General features: G+C 34.3%; 1 protein-coding gene across 1 annotated transcript in view; it reads right to left on the minus strand.

The window, feature by feature from the left end:
- rab6ba (RAB6B, member RAS oncogene family a) overlaps positions 1-22,480 on the minus strand; it is a 178,020-nt gene that overhangs the window by 8,322 nt on the left and 147,218 nt on the right. Inside the window, exons 6-7 of the mRNA XM_056459944.1 lie at positions 13,630-13,723; positions 5,688-5,754 (exon numbers count right to left, since the gene is read on the minus strand). Of these exons, the coding sequence (XP_056315919.1) occupies positions 5,688-5,754; positions 13,630-13,723 (161 nt within the window). The remainder of the gene's footprint in view (positions 1-5,687; positions 5,755-13,629; positions 13,724-22,480) is intronic.

Consider the following 22,480-nt stretch of genomic DNA (forward strand, 5'->3'; position numbering starts at 1 on the left):
GCAATAACTTGCCTATTTACCCTAACCTGCCTAGTACACCTAATAACCTAGTTAAGCCTTTAAATGTCACTTTAAGCTGTATAGAAGTGTCTTGAAAAATATCTAGTAAAATATTATGTACTGTCATCATGGCAAAGATGAAATAAATCAGTTATTAGAAATGAGTTATTAAAACTATTATGTTTATAAATGTGTTGAAAATATCTTCTCTCCGTTAAATAGAAATTGGGGAAAAATAAACAGGGGGGCTAATAACTCTGACTTCAACTGTATATATACAAAAGTTTCTGTCCTTTAAGTGAAATTTAACAACAACACAAAAGAAAGGTTTTTTCAACAGACTTGCCAAACATACAAAATAATTGTGTACTTTGTGTGTGTTGCTACTCACTACTCAGTGCTGTAATTTTCACCATAGGCATGGACCCCTACTATAATGACAGAACACATGCAAACATATACCCAATGCAGAAAACACAAAATAACCATACCCTGCATCAGACACACACAACAAACAGAAAGAGGACACCTCATCTCATTCAAACTTACTGGATAGAAAAATGTATCCTATTCTGCTGCCAACATACACATTCAGACAACGAAAAGAAGCTTGTTACCATAGCAATAGGCTTTTCACTGCCACTAATAACAAGTGACAGTGGCAGAAAATGTAATGAGAGAGAGAAATAAATTAGCCTCAGAGTAGAACAAGGCCAATATTTGAATTTCATGGTGGAAATGACACGAACGAGTAATCGAAAAGTATATTACCTTCCAAAACATCACCTTAATAAATGAGAATTTAACCTGCCAGAAAACGAGACGCATAAAAACAACTGCTACAGGTCTGGACAGACATAACCACTGTAGCTAATTTGCTAAGAATCAAGCGATTAAAGCAAAAAAGAGGATTTTTAAGTATTAAATTAATCACATAACCCTTTAAGCTTAAGTTATTAAATAAAAGAGAATACACACTATTAGTTACAATAGCCATATGTATAAAATAAAATACAAGTATAAAAAAAATCTGAGTTTTGAAGAATAATAACACAAATCATATCAAGTTATGCCTAAAATGAATGTTTGTATGTGAAATTAGGGATGGTTTGTTATCTTGTTGACATGCATGGTTTCTACAGGTTTTATCAAGTCAAATTTAAGACTTTTAAAGACCTTTTAAAGACCATAATGAATGAAATTTCAGACTTACACAAGGCTAAATGCTAAAGATGTTTGTAATGGCCAAGTAAAACCTTAAAAACAAATGTTATTGTAAGGAAGATAATTAAACCATATTAATAAGTAAATAGAGTTAATAAATAAACGTTTCTTAAAACTTTTATTGAAATATATTGTTAGTAATTGGATGGGTGTTGGCCCAAGTGGGTATAACTTTATATGAACATAGCAAACTTAAAACCCGTTTAAAATTATTTAAGACCTACAACACAATATTTTGTGTTGATATTATACTTAATATTATTTAAGACTTTTTAAGGCATAAAATTTGGTTTTTGAAATTTAAGACATGGCGCAGTGGGTAGCACGATCACCTCACAGCAAGAAAGTTGCTGGTTCGAGCCCTGGCTGGGTCAGTTGGCATTTTTGTGTGGAGTTTGCATGTTCTCCCCACGTTTGCATGAGTTTCCTCTGGGTGCTCCGGTTTCCCCCACAGTCCAAATACATGTGGTATAGGTGAATTGAATAAACCAAATTGGCCGTATTGTAAGTGTATGTGTGTAAATGAATGTGTATGGATGTTTCTCAGTACTGGGTTGCAGCATGTAAGGGCATCCGCTGCATAAAACAAATGCTGCTTGAAAAAATGAAATAAGTTGCTGGTTCATTCTGCTGTGGTGGTTTGGCGACCCCTGATGAATAAAGGGACAATGCCAAAAAGAAAATGAATGAATGAATGAAATTTAAGACATTTTAAGACTTTTTAAGACCCGGCAGATACCCTGGTTAAAAATAATAAAGGACTCCTACTATACTTCTGAATCATACATCCATCTTCAATTATCATGAAAGAAATTAAATCAAATTTTCATTTCTGTTGTGTGTTAAATCTATTAATACGAATAAACATTTGCATGACACATCTATCTTTTGTGCTAAATTCAGTTATAAATATATATTTTATGTCTGTCCCGATGTTCTGCTCATTTACATTAGTTATAAAAAGGCAAAGCAATCTTTAAAGCACTGAAAGAAAAAGCGTTTAATGCAGTGGTTCATGTTATTTTATTGCTGCCGTGAGAAATTCTGGAAGGCATTGAGACATGCCATTATTCTACTCTCATTATTTTATACAAAATATTTAGGATACAACAAGAATAGATTATTTGTCAACACTGTTATTGCGCTATTTAAGTGATTTTCTCACTCACTTTCTTATTACAAAAATAAGATGAAAATAAATCAAATTTAGTTTTGGACCATTGTTTAAAGTTTGGAGATAAAGCACAAAATGGAAGAAAAATGTCAATTTATTGACAATTTATTACATAAGAGAATATGGAGCTCATACTGAACGAGGGAAAACATGAAAAATATATAGAATTTGTCATTAGTTGCAGACATTTATAAAATATACTATTTATACAATTTATTTGTTATTTTATATTTATATTAATTATTTTTTAGATTATATTTTATGTTTATATTTGTTTATCATTTATATATTTATATTTTAGTTATTATATTTTAGTATGTTTAGTTAGTGTATTTTTGTTTATTATTTTTCTGTGGGTTCACTCCAAGGTAGCTCGCTTCACGTTTTTCTTGGTGATAAAAAAAAGAAAAATACAAAAAAAAAAAAAAGACAAATAAAGAGACCCTACACAAAGGGGTCATTAAAAGTGAATTTTATTTGTCGGGTGTTTTTTTATGTTGCGGCCTTGACCCTAAACCAGGATCGTAACACTAAAAATATATCAAATAAATCCCAATAATGATTTAAAGGCTATTTTACATTTAAAGTATGCAAATCAGTAAATAGCGTAATTTGTCAAATTATTAGCAAATTTGTCAAATTAGGGCGTCACGGTGGCGCAATGGGTAGCACGATCGCCTCACAGCGAGAAGATTGCTGGTTTGAGCCCTGGCTGGGCCAGTTGGCAATTCTGTGTGGAGTGTGCATGTTCTCCCCATGTTGGCATGGGTGTTCCAGTTTCCCCTACAGTCCAAAGAAATGTGGTATAGGTGAATTTAATATCTAAATTGGCCGTAGTTTATGTGTGTGAATGAGTGGGTATGGGTGTTTCCCAGTATTGAATTGGATAAGTTGGTGGTTCATTCCCTGATTAATAAAGGGACTAAGCCAAAAAAAAAAAAGAAAATGAATGAATGAATGAATTAATGAGTGAATGAAAGAATGTGTCAAATTAATAAGTCTAAATATGTCACAGAATTCTGCTTCTCAGGTTTGTGTATATTTTATTTATTTTATATTTTTACTCATTATATTTTTTATTTATTTACTTATTTATTATTATTTATATTGCTAAAAACTATATTCTGACAGCTTTTAATGAGATTATATCAAAATGTAATTCAATGTAATACAATTACAACTGAACAGTTTTCTCAATAAATTATCTATGGATAATCAAGTAAACCTTAATAATTATACAAATGCTATTTATTCATTTACATAACACAAATACCAAAATGTATTTTTTTTTGTAGCATGCTATTAGTTAAATCAAATTAATAATAAGTATAATTCTAATTATGTTACAGATTTCTGCTTCTCAAATACATTTAATAAAGCAAAGATATTTTTACAACCAATTAGAAATATAGTATGGATAAGAAACATTATTTTAAGGTTACTCCTCATTGCATGTATGGCTCTTTCGTACTGAGACCCTAATAAGAGACCCTAATTAGTCCTAACAAAAGCAAAGGGAAAGTAAAAAGGGACAGAAGGGTTGTCCGTCACTAAGCAATTACTTAAGTCTTTGACACAGTGAATGTCAATTAACTGTTCTCTGACATGGGCTGACCTTGTGCCAGTATCTGGGCTTTGACTCGACTGATATGAGCCAGAGCTGCACATCCTAAGGGATGATGGAAATCTCCTGCAATACAGCAGAGCTGAAACCCTCATGCTGCCTGTCATCTGCTTGTGCATTGCAAAGTCTATGTGTGGTAGCTGTCTTTGGGTAGGGTCACAAACAAAAGGGGAAAAAACCAATGCTAAATATGATTTATTATAGTAGTATATGTTATTTGGTTCGACAAAAGAAAGTGAGTAGGCTCATTTTTAATAGCAAATGAAAGACATAATTAGTTTTTGATATCAAAGACCAGTTTACAACTGGTATTAATATGTGTTTTGGACAATAGGATCACAGGTAAACAAGGGAAACACATTCCTGTCTCACGGTTTCCACTTTAAGCCAAATATCAAATTCCCTGATGTTCACTGACTAAAAAGCAGAATTTCCATGACATCTACTGAATGTAAAAATAAGCTGCTGTTGTGCTTAAATATTAATAATAAAATATTAAACATATAAAATAAAAACCATACTATTAAAATGGTTTAAGCTTGAATAGATTTTTTATGGTTTTAATAGTCACTATGAGAACAACAATGGATAATTTACATTCGATTTGAATAAATAAATAAATAAATAAATAAATAAATAAATAAATAAATACTTTTTTTTAAAAATAAGTACTTGCTGTTTGAGTGGCTGTGCTCCCTCTCCCAAGTTTGATAGCTTGATAGCAGTTTTACAAGCATTATATTTAGCATTTCCATCATCTACTTTGTAACACCCAGTTTTTAAAGTGGATCATTTTAATTTAAAGTGATTTACAGTGGTGATTGTGATTTAAAAGGTTTGTTTATTTTATTTATTTATTTATTTATTTATTTATTTATTATTAATTGCCAAGTCAGCAACTTATGGATATTTCATGGCAAAATGGATATACATAAAAATATTACATGATAAAAACTAATTTGGATTACAATAAAAAGTTACATAGACAAATTTCTGAATAAAAATAAATAAATAAAATTCACAAAAAATATTCAAAACTTAAATATGATTTTTCAGTTCAATTCTTGATTAACAACTTGAGGAAAACATCCATCAAAGTACTCTCCTTATAAAAAGTTTTGTCTAATGGATTTCAAACTTCCACATTCCAACAAGATATGTTTCATGGTAAGAGCAGCTCTGCAATAATTACATTTTAGGTGATGCTTTGTCATTCAGTATATGCAAATGAGTTAAGCTAGAATGTCCAATTAGACATCTGGTTTAGGCAGTTTGTTCATGCCTGGTCTCAAAACTATAATTTGCAAAGTGTCTTTTATTTATTTTCAGGTTACTTAAGTGTAATTTATTATTTATGCAGATCCTGACATGTTTGGCTTAGTTAACAGGTACAGTCTGATGGTGACTTCATTTGACTTACAATCATTTCACTAAAATTCTGAGATTCATGTTTTGTTTTCTGGAGTTTGTTCTTATCCAATAATAGAATCTATGACGGTCTCAGCGGTACTTGAGTTCATAAGACAAAAATAGTTGCGGCCATAGGTAATAGGTTATTTATATCCTGTTGAATGTAAGTAGATTGAAGCAGAGTAACCCAAAAGCACATAATATTTTTAACATTCGATCTGATTTGGGAAATTGTTTTGGTTTTTGAAAGGATACTGCCTTCTTTGCTTGTCTCCTGCATGCTCTCCATTCCTGGAAGGGCAGCTGCCACACGTCGAAACAGCTGTGGGAGAGAAGAGACAACACTGTTAGAGAGCTTAGCTTTCTCAGTACCCTGTCAGTAACCTGAAAACTTAATAAAGAAACACTAAGTCATTGTTTAGCAAGGCATGCTTGACAAGCAATCCAGTCATTCCAATAAAGGCAAAAAAAGGAATTTTAAAAGTTTATGCAATGAGGAACGGATAAAAAAAAATCATTACAAAAATTTTAAAAGAGTTTAGTTGGCTACGTAGTTCACTGTAAAGAACAACAGAAAGTTCCGTACTATTGAAATAAAAAAGATGGAAGAATAACAGATTCTCTAATGAATTAAAAAAATTCTCTTCAATATTTCTAAAAACTTTACTATTAATTCTGAACTGTTTTGTTTCTTCCTGAATATACACGTGCACTTTAGATGTATTGTTATACAAAACACCAAAATGTTGACAAATGTGCACTTGTTTGACAATAGCTAGGTTTTCATCACCTTTTTGATAAATTTTGATAAAAAGGTCTTAATTCGCAAAATAAAATGATATAATAATAATATATAATAAAAATAATATATAAAGAATGTGTGTATATATATATATATATATATATATATATATATATATATATATATATATATATATATATATATATATATATATATATATATATATATATATATATATATATATATATATATATAAACGCAATATCGAACTCGTAGAAGTGCAATGTGGCTGTATATTATCACTTTGAAAAGATTTAGTTTACATTACTATGTAAACTGGCAGCAGGCCAGTAGGGTAGCACCACCTCACCCAGACACCAAAAATGAAAATAGTTACAAATATTTCTATGACACAATTTAATATAAAATCATCAACCAACAACCAGAACATAGAGAACACAGATAGAGACACTTTTGTCATCTTTTTTTTTTCATTACAAATGTAACTGAAATTTCAATATTACGACATTTGGTCATATCTGCAGTTGTTATTTTTTTTATATTAACCATTGCTATTATTTTGGTCTCTTATATTAAACAAACCTAAAATTGTCTAGTGACCACCTCTGTCACTCTGTGCAGCTATCTGACCTTAAACCTGAGTCGAATTTTTTTTAAACTAGGGCAAAGTTGGCTTTCTCTGCTGTACTGAATCATACAGCCTGTCCTGCTATATATTAATAGAAATGAAGATCGCATGCAACCAGTTCTTTTCAGAATCATAAATGTCACAGACTAAAACACCTGCTGACCTTTAAAGTGGACTCTGTGTAGAAGATGATAAAGAGACAGCGAAAAGCTCTTAGTCTGGCTCTGTCTTCTGAAACTTGCAATGCATTGCTAGTGTAGCGCTCAAAGCAGGGCAATTAATGGCCCAACACACACCTCCATTAAAGTCATCTATAAAGGGCTGTTCCCAGAAGCTATATAGGGCTACACAACAATGATATATAGCTTCTCTCACTCCCAATCATATCAACAGGGCAGTTAGCTTATGTAGCCAACACCACCCCTCTCATTTCATGTCATCAATAACAATGGACGAGCCACAGGAAATGGAGCACACTGGACCATTAAGCAGAGATGGTCAAAAAAACAACTCGTTTTGTTAACTACCTTCAGGCTATTGTTTTTGACAGGAAACACAGAGAGAGCCATGAGGAGTGCTTTGATGTAGATGGTGAATGCAAACAAAGGAACGCAAACCCATTTCAATTAAACAAAACACAGACGGGTCCTGTATCAAATAGAGCACTTAATGTTGACTTGTGGCGTTTGTGTTGCATGTGTGTGTGTGTGTGTGAACTATAAGGTTTTTCACACACGAAATAAACCACCAGTAAACAAGCAGGATAATCACCCCCCCTCCCCCAAATTTAATGCTAAAACATAGTTCTTATACAACATGCAATGTTTCTGTCACTGCACAAAATGGCGGGAAAAAAATGGAGTAGCACTTGTCAAACAGATCACCTATACCAGCGAACTGACCAGCCTGATCTCATGATGTTTTGTCAGTTTAGTGGCTAATTCGCGAACCACAGCTAAATGTTTACACATTTGGCTACATTACAAATTTTGTGGATGGATAAGTATTGCGAACAACTTGCAAACACTTTCACATGTCGAAATGTACATAATATGTCTGTGCTGGCACTCACTGGAGCACTTCACGTGCACACGCATCAATCGACTGAAGCAGAGCTTGAAGGTAAACAAACAGTGGTTTATCATAAGCATTTTATCTATATTTTTTTACTGAGTGAGCATTAAGTAGGAACATAGAAACGTTACTGGACTAACAACTAGCAGCTAACTTTATTTGGAAAACACATTCAAAGGTTTTTATTTTTATGAACAGCGCGGATGTGAATGCATCTGAATGTTCTGATTGGCTGGAGTAGACGTATCACATCAGCGGGTTCACGCAGAGCAGCATTTCGGCAAATTACCTAATTAACTTTTCTTTCCGGAAAATTGCCGGAACTAATTTACCAGTATTTTCAAAAGGGGCCTGTTCACACATACAGACCTTTCCGGGAAAACTGCCAGCAATGTGTGAAAGGGGCTCCTGTTAAGTAGTTAGTGGTATTTATTTAGTGTTTGCAAAGAACTGCATGAAATAATTCATTTATTCATCAATAATATGTCCCTGTAAATATCATTAGTCTGAAAAGGAAAAAAAGTTGGCATCACTGCATGTAACATTTACTTTACCTAGTTAACACTCCCTTTTTTTTCTGGGATTTTCCCGTATTTTACCATTCAATCCTGATATCATCCCGTTTAAGTATTTTCTCATATTTCTCCCGTATTTTTAATCTTTCTATAAAAAAAGTGAAAAAAGTGTCAAAGAGCCGATCTCAAATGTCATATAATTGCAAGAGCTGATCAAGAGAATTATGCTTTCGCTTTATTTTGGCTTTAAAGCACGTTGAAATTAATATTAAAAAGGCCATATTTACTTTATTTTCATTAAAGCTATGCATTGACCAACGCCGTTCCTATGCAATCTCTGAATCAGTCCATTCATGTAATGGTGCTGACTGACAGACACGCTCTGTATAAAGACACTGTTCACCAATCAGCTTCTGTATACGCAAAAATGTGAAAGTAGACATTTCGGGATTTGGGTATGCTTATAAACAGACAAATACACTTAATAACATGTAAACAACTAAACATGTCCATCATGTCGTGCTTTTAATTTTAAACACAAATAATGTTGTCTTAAATGAGCATAAACAGTTCCAGAAGTAATCGAATGCTTTCATTATAGATCTGTGCATTCTTAAAGTGACAGCTCTGTCATGTGTATGCTAAAGTGTGTGTTTCGATATTACGGTCTTTTCTTTATTACAGACACGCACAGTTTTAAAAACCGTTTAAACTTGTAAAATTTGAGCTCAGGCCCGGATTGGCTATCCGGGAGGACCGGGAGAATTCCCGGTGGGCCAGTCTGTTTTTTGGCCGCGAGGGCTGGTGTTCCTAGCTGCTTCCACTCTCAGCAGTTGCACTTTTTTCATTTATTTATTTATTTGACCATAGCCTCACTCTTTTTATTCATTATTTTGCAGCAGCTCCTCTCGTTTTATTTATTTTCTCGCAGCCCCGTGACCAAAACACAGTCTTGTGGATGACAGTGCAATACTTTTTTCATCCACACGCACTGGCATATTAGCGCTATTGTGGTCCAGTGGCTATTGTGTGACGCCGCCAACCGGAGATCGCACCTCACCTGAGTAACATATTTATTGTTTTTTTCTTCACTTCTGGTGTTAAGACATATATTACTGTTTGGGTTACTTATGTAGGTGTACATATTTTATTAGTATTTTTTGTGTGACCACCATTACAAAGAACTGGATATATATAAATAATTTTTCACAGAATATATATTCTGATATTGCCGGAAAGGACATTGTGATGTTTTAAAGAATAGTGTTGGAGATTTAGCAACTCTTTAATGTTCTCATATTTATGAAAAACATTTGAAGTTCTAAAGCAGCTGTTTCCTTGAAAAAGATGTGATAGTGTTATTAGAAACTGAATTGGAAATGACCTTATGTTAATATAGTCAGTCATGAACTCAGGTGGGCCGGTCTAAGGCTTAAAACTCCAGGGCTGAAAAGGAGTCCCACTCCAGCATTGGAACAGATCTTTTAATCCCAGTTTCTTTGCAAATCCTGTTCTGTGTACATGTTTATACGCGTTACTATGGAGACATGTTAAAACGCTCCCATCAATCAATTTGGTGGGCGGGGAAAACCGCACTCCTACGTCACATTACGATGAGCCTAAACATCGCTGGATTTGGATCCTATTTTAACAAAAAAAGAGACTTATGTTTATATCTCTCTAATATGATGGTGGACTGACTATACCTACACACAGTTCTATTCAAACCTAATTTTGCATCATAGGTGCCATTTAATGCTTTTAAAAAATAAATAATAAAAAAATCATTGCTTGATTTGCGAACATGTTTGAGAAAGGGTTTAAGATGAAGCCGAACTGTTTGTTGGCTGGTTGCTCCTGTTTCACTTCAAGTGGGTCTGACGGCATTTTCATTTCACTGTCCAGTTGAGCAGGGTTTAGAAAGACAATAACTCAGGGTTAAGAGCAATGTGAAAAGCCCTACATCTTTTGCAATTTAAGGTTCCCTTTCATTCATCTTCCTGTCTGTTTCCAGTTCTTTGTACTTTGGAGCAATCTTTTTGTTTACTTCCTTGACCTGCACTCTAGAAATTTAATTTTAAATAATTGTCACATTTAACAGAATGGATGGGTTTGTCCATCTTCGACAAAAATTTGGGTTTAGACTGCATTACATAGACATAGACATACATTTTTTTTACAGTGTGAAGATCTGCAAATACAATTTAGAGAGATTATTTTATTTTGTATTTACAAAGCAGTTTTGAATCAGGTCAATTCAAAGACATATTGTTTTTACATTATGCAAGTTATTCCTACTATAACCCATAATCATTATAAACCCTAACCCTGACAGAAAACATACTTTTTACTGCTCAAAAACCTTTTGTTTACCTTTCTCGTTGCTTTTTCTGTTATTAAGGGACCTCCAAAATTAGGTTTTCTTAAATTCAGCTCACCTGGGTATAAATTTGTCCCCAAAATAATGTAGTATTACACACACAAATATAAACTTCACTGCAGTAAAATGCCAATTCATTTGTCTTTAGTTTCTAATGGGGCAGAGAAATAAATATCACTTTATTATACGCTAAAGTATGGACAGTTTAAAAACAGAAAATAAACAACGAGCTTGCTGTGCATCTGTAATGAAACTTCATATTCTTGCAAATTACAGCAATAACACTGCTAAACAACAAATGACTCTATTGCTGTTATTATAAAAAACTTGTTGGGCATTGTATTATTTACACAAGAGTTCAATTTCGTCCTGGAAGAATCTGACACCCTGCAATTCTTTAATCAATATTTGAGTCATTATTTTGCAATTACCTTGGCGAGGTAATCAGTTTAACTAATGTTGCTGTTATTGGATAAATAAATAAGAAAATTTCACTATTGATCGTATTCTCAGATGAATGCAGTTCCCTGCTAGAGGAAACACAGAATCACAAGTCTGCAAATACATCCAGGCAGACACAAATACACACATGGGCAACAAAGTAAATACTTGGTCATTTTCTTCATTTGTAACAGAGTCTGGAACAACTTAGCTCCACATTTAATGCTGATAATATGCCGTGTCACAGACTCTCAATGTCGTACTGTCAGTGCTGAGATCCTGTGAAACAGCGATACATGAATTTGAAAAGAATAGGGGCTTTGTGTCCAGTGCAGCCAATGGGACAGTTCACAATAACATAACTCAGTCTTACTTTTGAAGAAAGGCAGTTCAGTATAGTATAAGCCTTGTGTATTTTTAACCTTCAGTCTGTATTTTTGTATATTGGAGGCTTCAGACACAAAATTTTGAATGTGTGAATATTCAGTATTAGTGTACAATTGTAATATAGTTCAACGTTAATTTATTTATTCATATAATCAGAGCAAATTGTTAATTTCAAACAATAAATGTAACTTTACTGAGTACTGATATCCATTATAAACTGCAGGAGTTTTCAAACTAGCATTTCTATTATCTTAACATAAATGTTTTCAGTTTTATGGTTTTAATTTGCCCTAATATTTATTGAAACATATTTTGAATGTGTAATATTTCATCATTATAGAGTTTTCCCAACAATATGTAAAGTAGGGAGCATGGTATGGTTTTCTAAACTAATAAAGTCTTCTCATGGCCGATTCCAATATAGATTCACATTAGACTTTCACATTAGACTTTCACCCTTCCATTTCTGTGTTTAATTCCGTTTTAAAGACCTATCCATTTTCTTTCTTACATTGCTCTTAATACTCATTGATCACTGTTTTAATGCTTTTATTTGTTAAATGTTTCTTTTATATTCAGCTTTCTTTTCTGTCTTTAGTACTCCTTTGTACAGCACTTTGGTCAACTTTGGTTTTTAAATGTGCTTTATAAATACATATTGTCTTGTATTGTATTGTATTGTATTGTATTGTATTGTATTGTATTGTATTGTATTGTATTGTATTGTATTGTATTGTAGATAAAGATAATAAATAAGTTCATATTTTAAAATTATAATGTTCATATCAGCTGCAATTTGTGTTACCAGGACAAAAAATAAATAAATAAATAAATAAATAAATAAATAAATAAATAAACTGAAATTTTAGCATACCTGGCTAAACTATAATAAACATCAGCCCTCACTGTTCAAAAGATATTATAAATATAAAGATATAACTATAAAGATTTTTGTATTAAAAGCCTAACCAGGGACTAGGCTACAAATTAGCCCTTTGCTAGAAGCCTAAATGTGGAGCATTGGCTGTTTGAAATTGTAGCAATTTCATACAGCATTGTTGCTGTTAAACAAACTTACTAATAATAACAATAATTAAAGTAAAATAAGAATTCTAATATATTTAAAGGATTTTCTACTATTCGATAAAATGTTTAACACCTTCTTAATTACTTGTTTCAATAGCTGGTGAAAATGGGTTTTAAATTGCTGTTTGGAGAAATGTGATCACTAATATTGTTTGACCGTAAACGTATGTAGAAGACCACAATAAACATGTCAGATTATTGATTTGTATTATCATGTAGGTATTTATTTATTTGAATTATCTTTACAATTATTGTCTAACTGCAAATCTATCCAATACTGTAAAGGCGTTTAAAAAAATATATAATTTTTTATTTATTTGTTTTTTCTCTTCTTTGTCATTTTATTTGAATTTAACTTATTTGTCAATTTATTTTGGCGGCAAGGATCATTATGGAAAAAAATACAACCTTAATTGTACAAAATGTTTTGTTAAAACTTAGTAAAAAAAAAAAATCACAAATAAAATATATAAAAAAAATAAATAAATAAATTGCTGCATTTGTCAAATGTTTCATAACATACAATTTCTTTCAAATCACAAAAATATTCTTAAAATCAACAAAATAAACGAGAAAGTTGATTTTATCTAAACAATTCACAAAAAAAAAAAATAATAACAAAGCATGATCATTCTTACAGAAAAAAAGGCATGACGACTGAGTGACTATCAAATATCTTTGATCCAGTCTGACAGAGCTGATGCAAAAGCACACACACATACACTGTGTCGTACGCACATCCGGCTCTCAAAGAGAGAGAGAGAGAGAGGAAGCACATCAGAGCTGCGCGTCACATCTGATCTCTCCTACCTCACAGCTTAGTCATCCTGAATCATGCTTTCAACTGTGTCTCAGAAGAGAAATCAGAGAGTTTCTCACACACTCTCTGTGCTGACAGAACGAGGTGTTGAGGTAAAACTCACCTGCTTGACGTTGTAACCCGTCTTGGCGCTGGTCTCGATAAACATCACACTCAGCTCTTTGGCCCTCTGCTCTCCCTCCTCAATCGTGATCTGCCTGTGAAAAGATTGAAGATTTTTATTCATGAGTTTTCTTGTAGAATATCATTCATCTGTGATAAATAATAAAATGAAAACGAATAGATTCTATTTTAGTCCAGGTGTGGTTGCTGGACCAAAATATCAACTCTGATTATTAGTAAAGGTAATAAAAAACACAACAACAAACAAAAACTTGCTGGAGAGTCTATTAAGACTTTCTGCTTAGGTTGGCTGACCAAGAGGATCTTGCAGGTTCAGATATAGCTACACTGTAAAAAAAATCCATATTTCTTTATTTTGTGATTCACTACTGTTTTCCTTTTATTTACAATTGCAATTGCACTATTGGGTATTGATCTCTGTTGGGTGGCACAGTGGGTAACACGATCGCCTTACAGCAAGAAGGTCGCTGGTTCGAGCCTCGGCTGGGTCAGTCATCATTTCTGTGTGGGGTGTGCATATTCTCCCCGTGTTCACATGGGTTTCCTCCGGGTGCTCCGGTTTCAAAGTCCAAAGACATGCGCTATAGGTGAAATGGGTAAGCTAAATTGTCTGTAGTGTATGTGCATATTTGTGTGTGTGTGTCTATGGATGTTTCCCAGTAATGGGTTGCAGCTGGACGGGCATCCGCTGCGTAAAACATATGCTGGGTAAATAGCGGTTCATTCCGCTGTGGTGACCTCAGATTAATAAGGAACTAAGCCGAAGAGAAAATGAATGAATGATCTCTGTTAAAAATGCAACTCTTATTCAACTTTTATTGACATTTTAGTAGTTTGAAATAATATAAAGTATAAGAAATGATATCTAGAGAAATATTTCTGTAAAAGGACAGAAATATACTGGCAATTTATTGCTTTTTTTAGTCCCATTATATAAAATTTTTTAGAGTTAAATTTGTTGGAAGTAAGATCAAGGTCCCATTACGCAATTAAAAAGCATAAATAAATAACTAAAAAATAACAAAAAAAAAAAAAAACATGAATCACAAAATATGGAAAACTGCTATGAATATTTTTTAAAGTGTAGTAAGCCTAGTGTGAACCAAAGTTTTGCTCGTTATCATGTTATTTTTGTAATTTAGCAAGAAAAAATTAATATGTAGACTAATGGATAAGTTTAACTGGTTTTCTCTCCATTGATTTGCACCAATTGACCCATATTCTGCTGGAGGGCGTTTAAGATGACATAAGATGGTTGCAAAAGCTCAAGGGTTACATAGAATCAGGTGATTATGAGACGGGGATTCCAGGAACATTCACAAATTTGAACTCAGAGTAAAATGAAAGCCTCATTCACACTTAGAGCAGCGGCAAAGCGACAATCGTCCGTTCATTTCAACAGAGAGTGAGCGACTTCCGGCGACCTCTGTGTACTGCCTCATTCACACTAACAGTGACTTTGTAGCTGCCTGCGGCTCTGGGTGGCGATCTGCTGCTTTTTTATATCACTCAATCTTCTTTTCAATTTTTTTAATTAATACAATCTCTACATTTTAAATGATAAGCTTTCTTAAAATGAATTTACACCTACAAATAATAAATATACTTTTATATATATAAATTTGACTGCTGGACTGCTCCATGATGGATATTTTGTTTGGTATTATTATTATTATTATTATTATTATTATTATTATTATTATTATTATTATTATTATTATAACATAAAATTACATTATTCTAATATTATATTTGATTGTATAATAAATAATATTTAATTACCTTAAGATTGTATTTGTTTAACTCTCACCATTAAAATGTGGTAGAAAACAATGTTTCTACAATGTGGTAGAAAAAATGTACATATAGTATATAGGTATAATTTATACTTCTAGATATTTATTAGGGGCTCCCAGATTTGCTGGGGCCTCTTACCTCGCTTAATGGTTAAATCCGCCCATGCATACAGCATTTATATCTGAGGTGATTATCTATAAACCAATTGCATCCAGAATTGAGCATCCACAATTACAGCTTTTCAGTCCGTTTTTTCAAAGCTGAGAAACAGCCATTAAGACAAATGAGAATGACTGAAGGATACTTTCTCCAGACCTCTTCAGCGGAGACACCAGCAAACATGCATTAAGCATACACAACACATTCTAGTGACCATCTAGACTGGTCTTCAATAATGGCAAAGACACATTACCTCCACTACACATGAAGGCAAATAATCATTTGTAACCAGTAATGGCAAAACCACTATCACGAAACTGGCCAGCCTTGAGAGCAGCCCAGAGAGATTTATGAAAACAGCAATAATGGAAATGTGCTGTTTGATAAAGTGGTTAGCGGGTCACAGATTACGAGTGAAGTATTATCAGACAGCAGAGGCGCATAGACAACAGCATCAGTCACTGCCTCCCTCCCCTCATCTCTGCTAACTCCAATTAATTGATGTTGATACTGATTAATTGCACAAAGGGAAGGCCCATTAATTAAGCCTCATTTTTATGACACACTCGTAACATTAATCCGTGTCTGTGACTGCGACGCATGTTTGTGAGCTGGCGGAGAGAAAAGAGCATCTGAAGAGGAGACTGGCTGATCTCAAAGCAGTGGATGTGAACAGGACAGGATGTATTTAAAGCACTGGGCTGTGTCTGATGGGACAGCGGTGATGTAACCAGCCGAATTCTTTTGTTCTCTCCACAGACTGGAGCTCAGAGAGATACAGGAGTTTACTTAACCCGTCAACTGCATTCTTGACTCACAGCTTTTCAGTATTCAGCTCATTCTCTGTCAATGGTGCCATTCACACCACCATGACTTGCTGTTGATGTGTTTAATTTAGTAAGCAACTTGATTACATTATTTGAATTCTGTTATGTCGTTTAAATGTTTTAATAAATGTTGTTAATAAAATATTTTATATGAATACCAGCTGATTTGCCTAACCCCATTGATCAACATATCTTAACTGGTCAAAATGAAAATCTATATACTGTAGATCAGGGGTTCCCAAACTAGTCCCTGGAGGGCCAGTGTCCTGCAAAGTTTAGTTTTATTCCCAATCAGACACACCTGGGCTAGCTAATCAGGCTCTTAACTTTCTAGAAACATCCTTGCAGGTGTGTTGAGGCAAGTTGGAGCTAAAATCTGCAGGTCACCGGCCCTCCAGGACCGAGTTTTAGAACCCCTGCTGTAGATGATAGAAATTGAAAACATCCTTTTTTGTCTATTTATTTTTTTCTAATGCTTCAGGCATGGTTAGAGAAAATGCCAAAAAAATATAAATAAGTTTATTTCTCTTTAAAAAGAATTTTAAAAAATATTAAAGAAATTGAATATATTTTAAAAGTAAATTAAAACATTTATATCAAGTAAATACGATTTCTTTACATTTTTAATCTAAAAAAAATATATAAAAATTTTCAACAAGAATATTAACTACCACAATTTTCTTATACAAATTTAGCTTTGCCATCACAGGAATAAATCACATTGTATAATTTGTTAAAACATAAAACATTTATTTAAAACTTATTTAATATTTCCCAACATTACTGTTGTATTTAATTTGTGATTAAACTTGATAAGCAGAAGACAATTTGACAAATATGTAGTTTTTATTTGCTGTTTATGTAAATAAAATGATTAAACAGACACGCTAACAATTTGTTTTTACAAATATTTCTTATCTGTGTAAATGTATATATTTTATTACATTTTTTTCCTTTTTAAAATATACCCATTGTGCAAGGATTGAAAAATTTGACATTTTACGGTAACTACCGTAAAGGGATAGCTTACTCAAAATGAAAATTATATCATAATTTACTTACACTTGACTTGTTACCATAAACCAATAACTATTGACATCCATAGTATAACAAATATGGGAAGACAAAAGTGACCAGTTTTTAAGACTTTTTCTTCAACAGAATCAAAAAAATCTAACTGTTTTGGAACTAGTCAAGGGTAAGTAAAGAATTACAGAATTTAAATTTTTGGGAGAACTGTCTCTTTAAGGGTTAATTAACATGATCACATACACTCACCAGTCACTTCATTAGGTACACCTGTCCAACTGCTCGTTAGAGCAAATTTCTAATCAACAAATCACATGGGAGCAACTGCATTACTGCAGTCCAAACGGAGCATCGGAATGGGGAAGAAAGGTGATCTAAGTGACTTTGAACTTGCCATGTTTGTTGGTGCCAGAAGGGCTGGTCTGAGTATTTCAAAAACTGCTGGTCTACTGGGCTTTTCACGTCCAACCATCGCTAGGGTTTACAGAGAATGGTCCGAAAAAGAGAAAAATATCCAGTGAGTGGTAGTTCTGTGGCCGCAAATTCCAGAGGTCTGAGGAGAATGGCCAAACTAGTTCAAACTGATACAAAGGCAACAGTAACTCAAATAACCACTCATTACAACCAAGGTATGCAGAAGAGCATCTCTGAACACACAACACGTCCAACCTTTAAAGCGGATGGGCTACAGCAGTAGAAGGTTACACTGGGTGCCACTCCTGTCAGCTAAGAACAGGAAACTGAGGCATCAACAACATGAAAGCATGGATACATTCTGCCCTGTTTCAACAGTTCAGGCTGGTGGTGGTGGTGTAATGGTGTGGGCACACTTTTACCAATTGTACCATAAGTACCAATTGAGCATTGTGTCAACACCACGGCCTACCTGAGTATTGTTGCTTACCATGTCCATCCCTTTATGACCTCAGTGTACCCATCTTCTGATGGCTACTTCCAGCAGGATAACACACCATGTCATAAAGCGTGAATCATCTCAAGACTGGTTTCTTGAACATGACAACGAATTCACTGTGCTTAAATAGCCTCCACAGTCACCAGATCTCAATCCAATAGAGCACATTTGAGATGTGGTGGAACGGGAATTATGCATGGATACTAGTAAGGTGTACCTAATAAAGTGGCCTGTGTTTGTATTGTACCACTAATGGTGAGGGAAGTTTTCATAACTGAAATTCTTAAACAAGATGTTTCTACATTTCTCCTATTCAATTACAAAATAAGTGTCAATATGCATTGTCCATCTATGCTATTGCTTTTTAATTTCTTATAGCAACTCCATTTACAGGGCAACGCGGTGGCGCAGTAGGTAGTGCTGTTGCCTCACAGCAAGAAGGTCGCTGGTTCAAGCCTTGGGTGGGTCAGTTGGGATTTCTGTGTGGAGTTTGCATGTTCTCCCTGTGTTCGTGTGGGTTTCCTCCGGGTGCTCCCGTTTCCCCCACAGTCCAAAGACATGCAGTACAGGTGAATTGGGTAGACTAAATTGTCCATAGAGTATGAGTGTGAATAAACGTGTGTGGATGTTTCCCAGAGATAGGTTGCGGCTGGAAATCAGATGCTGGATAAGTCAGTGGTTCATTCCGCTGTGGTGACCCCAGATTAATAAAGGGACTAAGCTGACAAGAAAATGAATGAATGAACTCCATTTACAGCACTGGTTTAATCATTAAAGATACGCCACAGTTAATTTTATCCTCTTCTTCCATCTCAGAGTCAGTTTTTCCAGTTCAGGTTCATCCATGGCAGAACTACGACGGCATTATTTTTTTGTTTTTCAAAGCTGCAGCGACAATTAAAGAACTTGACTGATACGAACATCATATATGGTTTGATGTAGTTTTGTTTCATGATCAAAGTCCTCCCCAAACAGCGCAGATATGTTTTCGTGCCTCTTTCTTGTCTATTAAAGGGCGTGCTTTAAACAGCTTCTCACTTTAAAGTTCAAACCCTCAGGGAAAGCAAAGGGTGACAGCAGAAAAACTCATGAAACATATCAGACCCCGTTATTCTTCACATCTAAATAAAATAAGCGACTTCAGAAAAACCAAAACAACTCTAAACCTGACCGTAAAGTCCATCTCCGGCTAATGAATGTGCATTTGAAGTCCCACAGTAGCCGCAAGCTAAATATTTTGATATTCACGTCACAAAAAAGAAAGATGGGATTGAGAAAAGGATGTGTAGCATAACTTATAAATGTTGATGGAGCAGAATGTCTTGTCAGCCTAAATTTCCTTGTGCATCCTTCAGTCATAAATGTTTTATCTGCCGCTATCCTAAGCTCACAGAAACAGCACACATAGCTTTAGCATGATTGTGTCACTGAGTTCATATTTGACTTTTTTCATAAAGTTGTTGGGAGTTTAAAACTATTTTAAGCACTCACTTCATCACTAACAGATATTCCTGACTTCATAAAATAGTAACGGGTAAATATTGATCATCCTATTGAGTTTAATAACCTTCAAAACTGTTCAGTGTACAGAATAATGTATGTTGTATTTTACAAATTCATACTTACAGACATTTGACTTATTAGAGTATGTGTATTTGGTGTTCTGTCTGGAGTTCCTCGGAGTAAGAGTGATATTCCCCTTGTAAGGAACAGTAGAGAGATAAGGGTCTGACCGAAGTGTCTAGCTCGAACTCAGAATGCTCCCCAGCTATGATTTAAGTAGGCATTGGGTTTAAAGGTGTAGCATTGGATTGGCGAAGGGATGGGTTTGGTCTTATGGTGATTTTAGAATGATTGTCAATAATGAATTGGCCGTGTCAAAACATCTGCGTGTGCTCCTCCTGAAACTTGTTTATAAACATCAAATCTTAAAGGGATACACTACCTGACAAAAGGTTTGTCGTCGATCCCATTTGTAAGAGCAACAAAAAACAACTGAATTTCAGTTGATCATTTGGAAAAGTGTCAGAAGGTAGATTTTTCCAAAGAATAAACTGTTGAACTGCATCGCAATCATCACAAATACTGCAGAAGACCTATTGGAACCCGCATGGACCCAAGATTCTCACAGAAATCAGTCAAGTTTGGTGAAGGAAAAATCGTGGTTTGGGGTTACATTCAGTATGACGGTGTGCGAGAAATCTGCAGAGTGGATGGCAACATCAACAGCCTGAGGTATCAAGACATTTGGGCTGACCATTACATTACAAACCACAGGAGAGGGCAAATTCTTCATTAGGATAGCGCTCCTCATACTTCAGCCTCCACATCAAAGCTATGATCTAAGCAAAGAAGGTCAAAGTTCTGCAAGAACGCTTTCTTTGCCATTCCAGATGACTTTATTAATAAGTTACTTGAGTCATTGCAGAGATGTATGGATGCAGTCGTCCAAGCTTATGGGAGTCATACACAATATTAACTTTTTTCCACTGCACCATGACTTTATATTCTTTACTGTACATTATTTCTTTTTAGAAGACATTTGTCTAAGCAAAGTCTGACCTTACTGTCCTAATTAAATAAATAAAAATCAAGGCATGATAATATTTTATTTTGGTAAACTAAGCGTAATCTAGAGGCCTTTACCTTTCACATAAGCCACTTCTGATACCAAATGATCAAACTAGAAGACTTTTGCCAGGTAGCGTAAGCTACACAAAACAGGAAATACTTTCATTTACTCTCCCTTCTTCTGTTAAACAAACAAACAAAAAAAAAGATATTTCGAAGAATACTGGAAATCGGTCACCATTGACTTCCATAGTATTTGTGTATCCTACTATGGATGTCAGTGGTAATCGATTTTCAGCTTTCTTCAAAATATATTATATTGTGTTCAACAGGATAAAGAAACTCCAAAAGGTTTGGAAGCACTTGAGGATAAGTAAACAGGAGGTATATTTTTATTTTTGGGTGAACTACAGCTTTAATCTTGAAATAGTTGATTATTGTGTTGAGGGCTGACTGAAAATCAGTGATTTTTTCCTAACATCTTTTCTTTTTTGTCCAGTTAATGGTAAATTGATTATGTTTGACACTTTAGATTGATGTACGTACACAATAGTTTGGGTGGAATGTGTCTCTTTTTTCTTGATTTTGGCTGAAGGGAAGGTAATCTCAGCTGACATGAAGTAGGTTTCTGGAAGAGCGAAGTGCCATCTGTTCCTGAGAGAGAACAAACATCCTCTGGACAGAAACTCACGCATTACACCCACACTGACTTTAAATATGATATTCCAATAATATTACACTGTAAGAGAATTTGCTGCAAAAATAGTCTCAAGCATTTTTAGAGACATACATTTACTGTACACTGCAGTTGGAAATTAACAGAGGATGGTGGGGAAAAAAAACACAAAAATGATACATAATGTCTGCATTGGTGTTTCTAAAGAACAAAGAATGCCTTGCAGGTTAATGTTGTAGTACTGTATTTAAATTAAATAATCAGCAGACATTGATTTAGTTACACAGTATTTAAATTGTAATATACACTAACCGGCCACTTTATTAGGTACACCAGTACAACTGCTCGTTAATACAAATTTCTAGTCAGCCAATCACATGGCACTAACTCAATGCATTTAGGCATGTAGACATGACCAAGACGATCTACTGCAGTTCAAACAGAGCATCCGAATGGAAAAGAAAGGTGATTTAAGTGACTTTGATCATGGCATGGTTGTTGGTGCCAGATGGGCTAGTCTAAGTATTTTAGAAATTGCTGATCTACTGGGATTTTCTGGCACAACCATTTTTTTTTACAGAGAATGGTCAGACAAAGAAAAAATATCCAGTGAGTGGCAGTTCTGTGGGAGCAAATGCCTTGTTGTTGTCAGCAGTCAGGGGAAAACAGCCAGACTGGTTTGAGCTGATAGAAAGGCAACAGTATGCAGAAGAGCATCTCTGAACACACAAAACATCAAACCTTGAGGCGGATAAGCTACAGCAGCAGAAGAGCACACCGGGTGCCACTCCTGTGAGCTAAGAACAGGAAACTGAGGCTACAATTCGCACATGCTCACCAAAATTGGACAATAGAAGAT

Source organism: Danio aesculapii, chromosome 6, assembly GCF_903798145.1.
Source record: "Danio aesculapii chromosome 6, fDanAes4.1, whole genome shotgun sequence".
NCBI classification, from domain to species: Eukaryota; Metazoa; Chordata; class Actinopteri; order Cypriniformes; family Danionidae; genus Danio; species Danio aesculapii.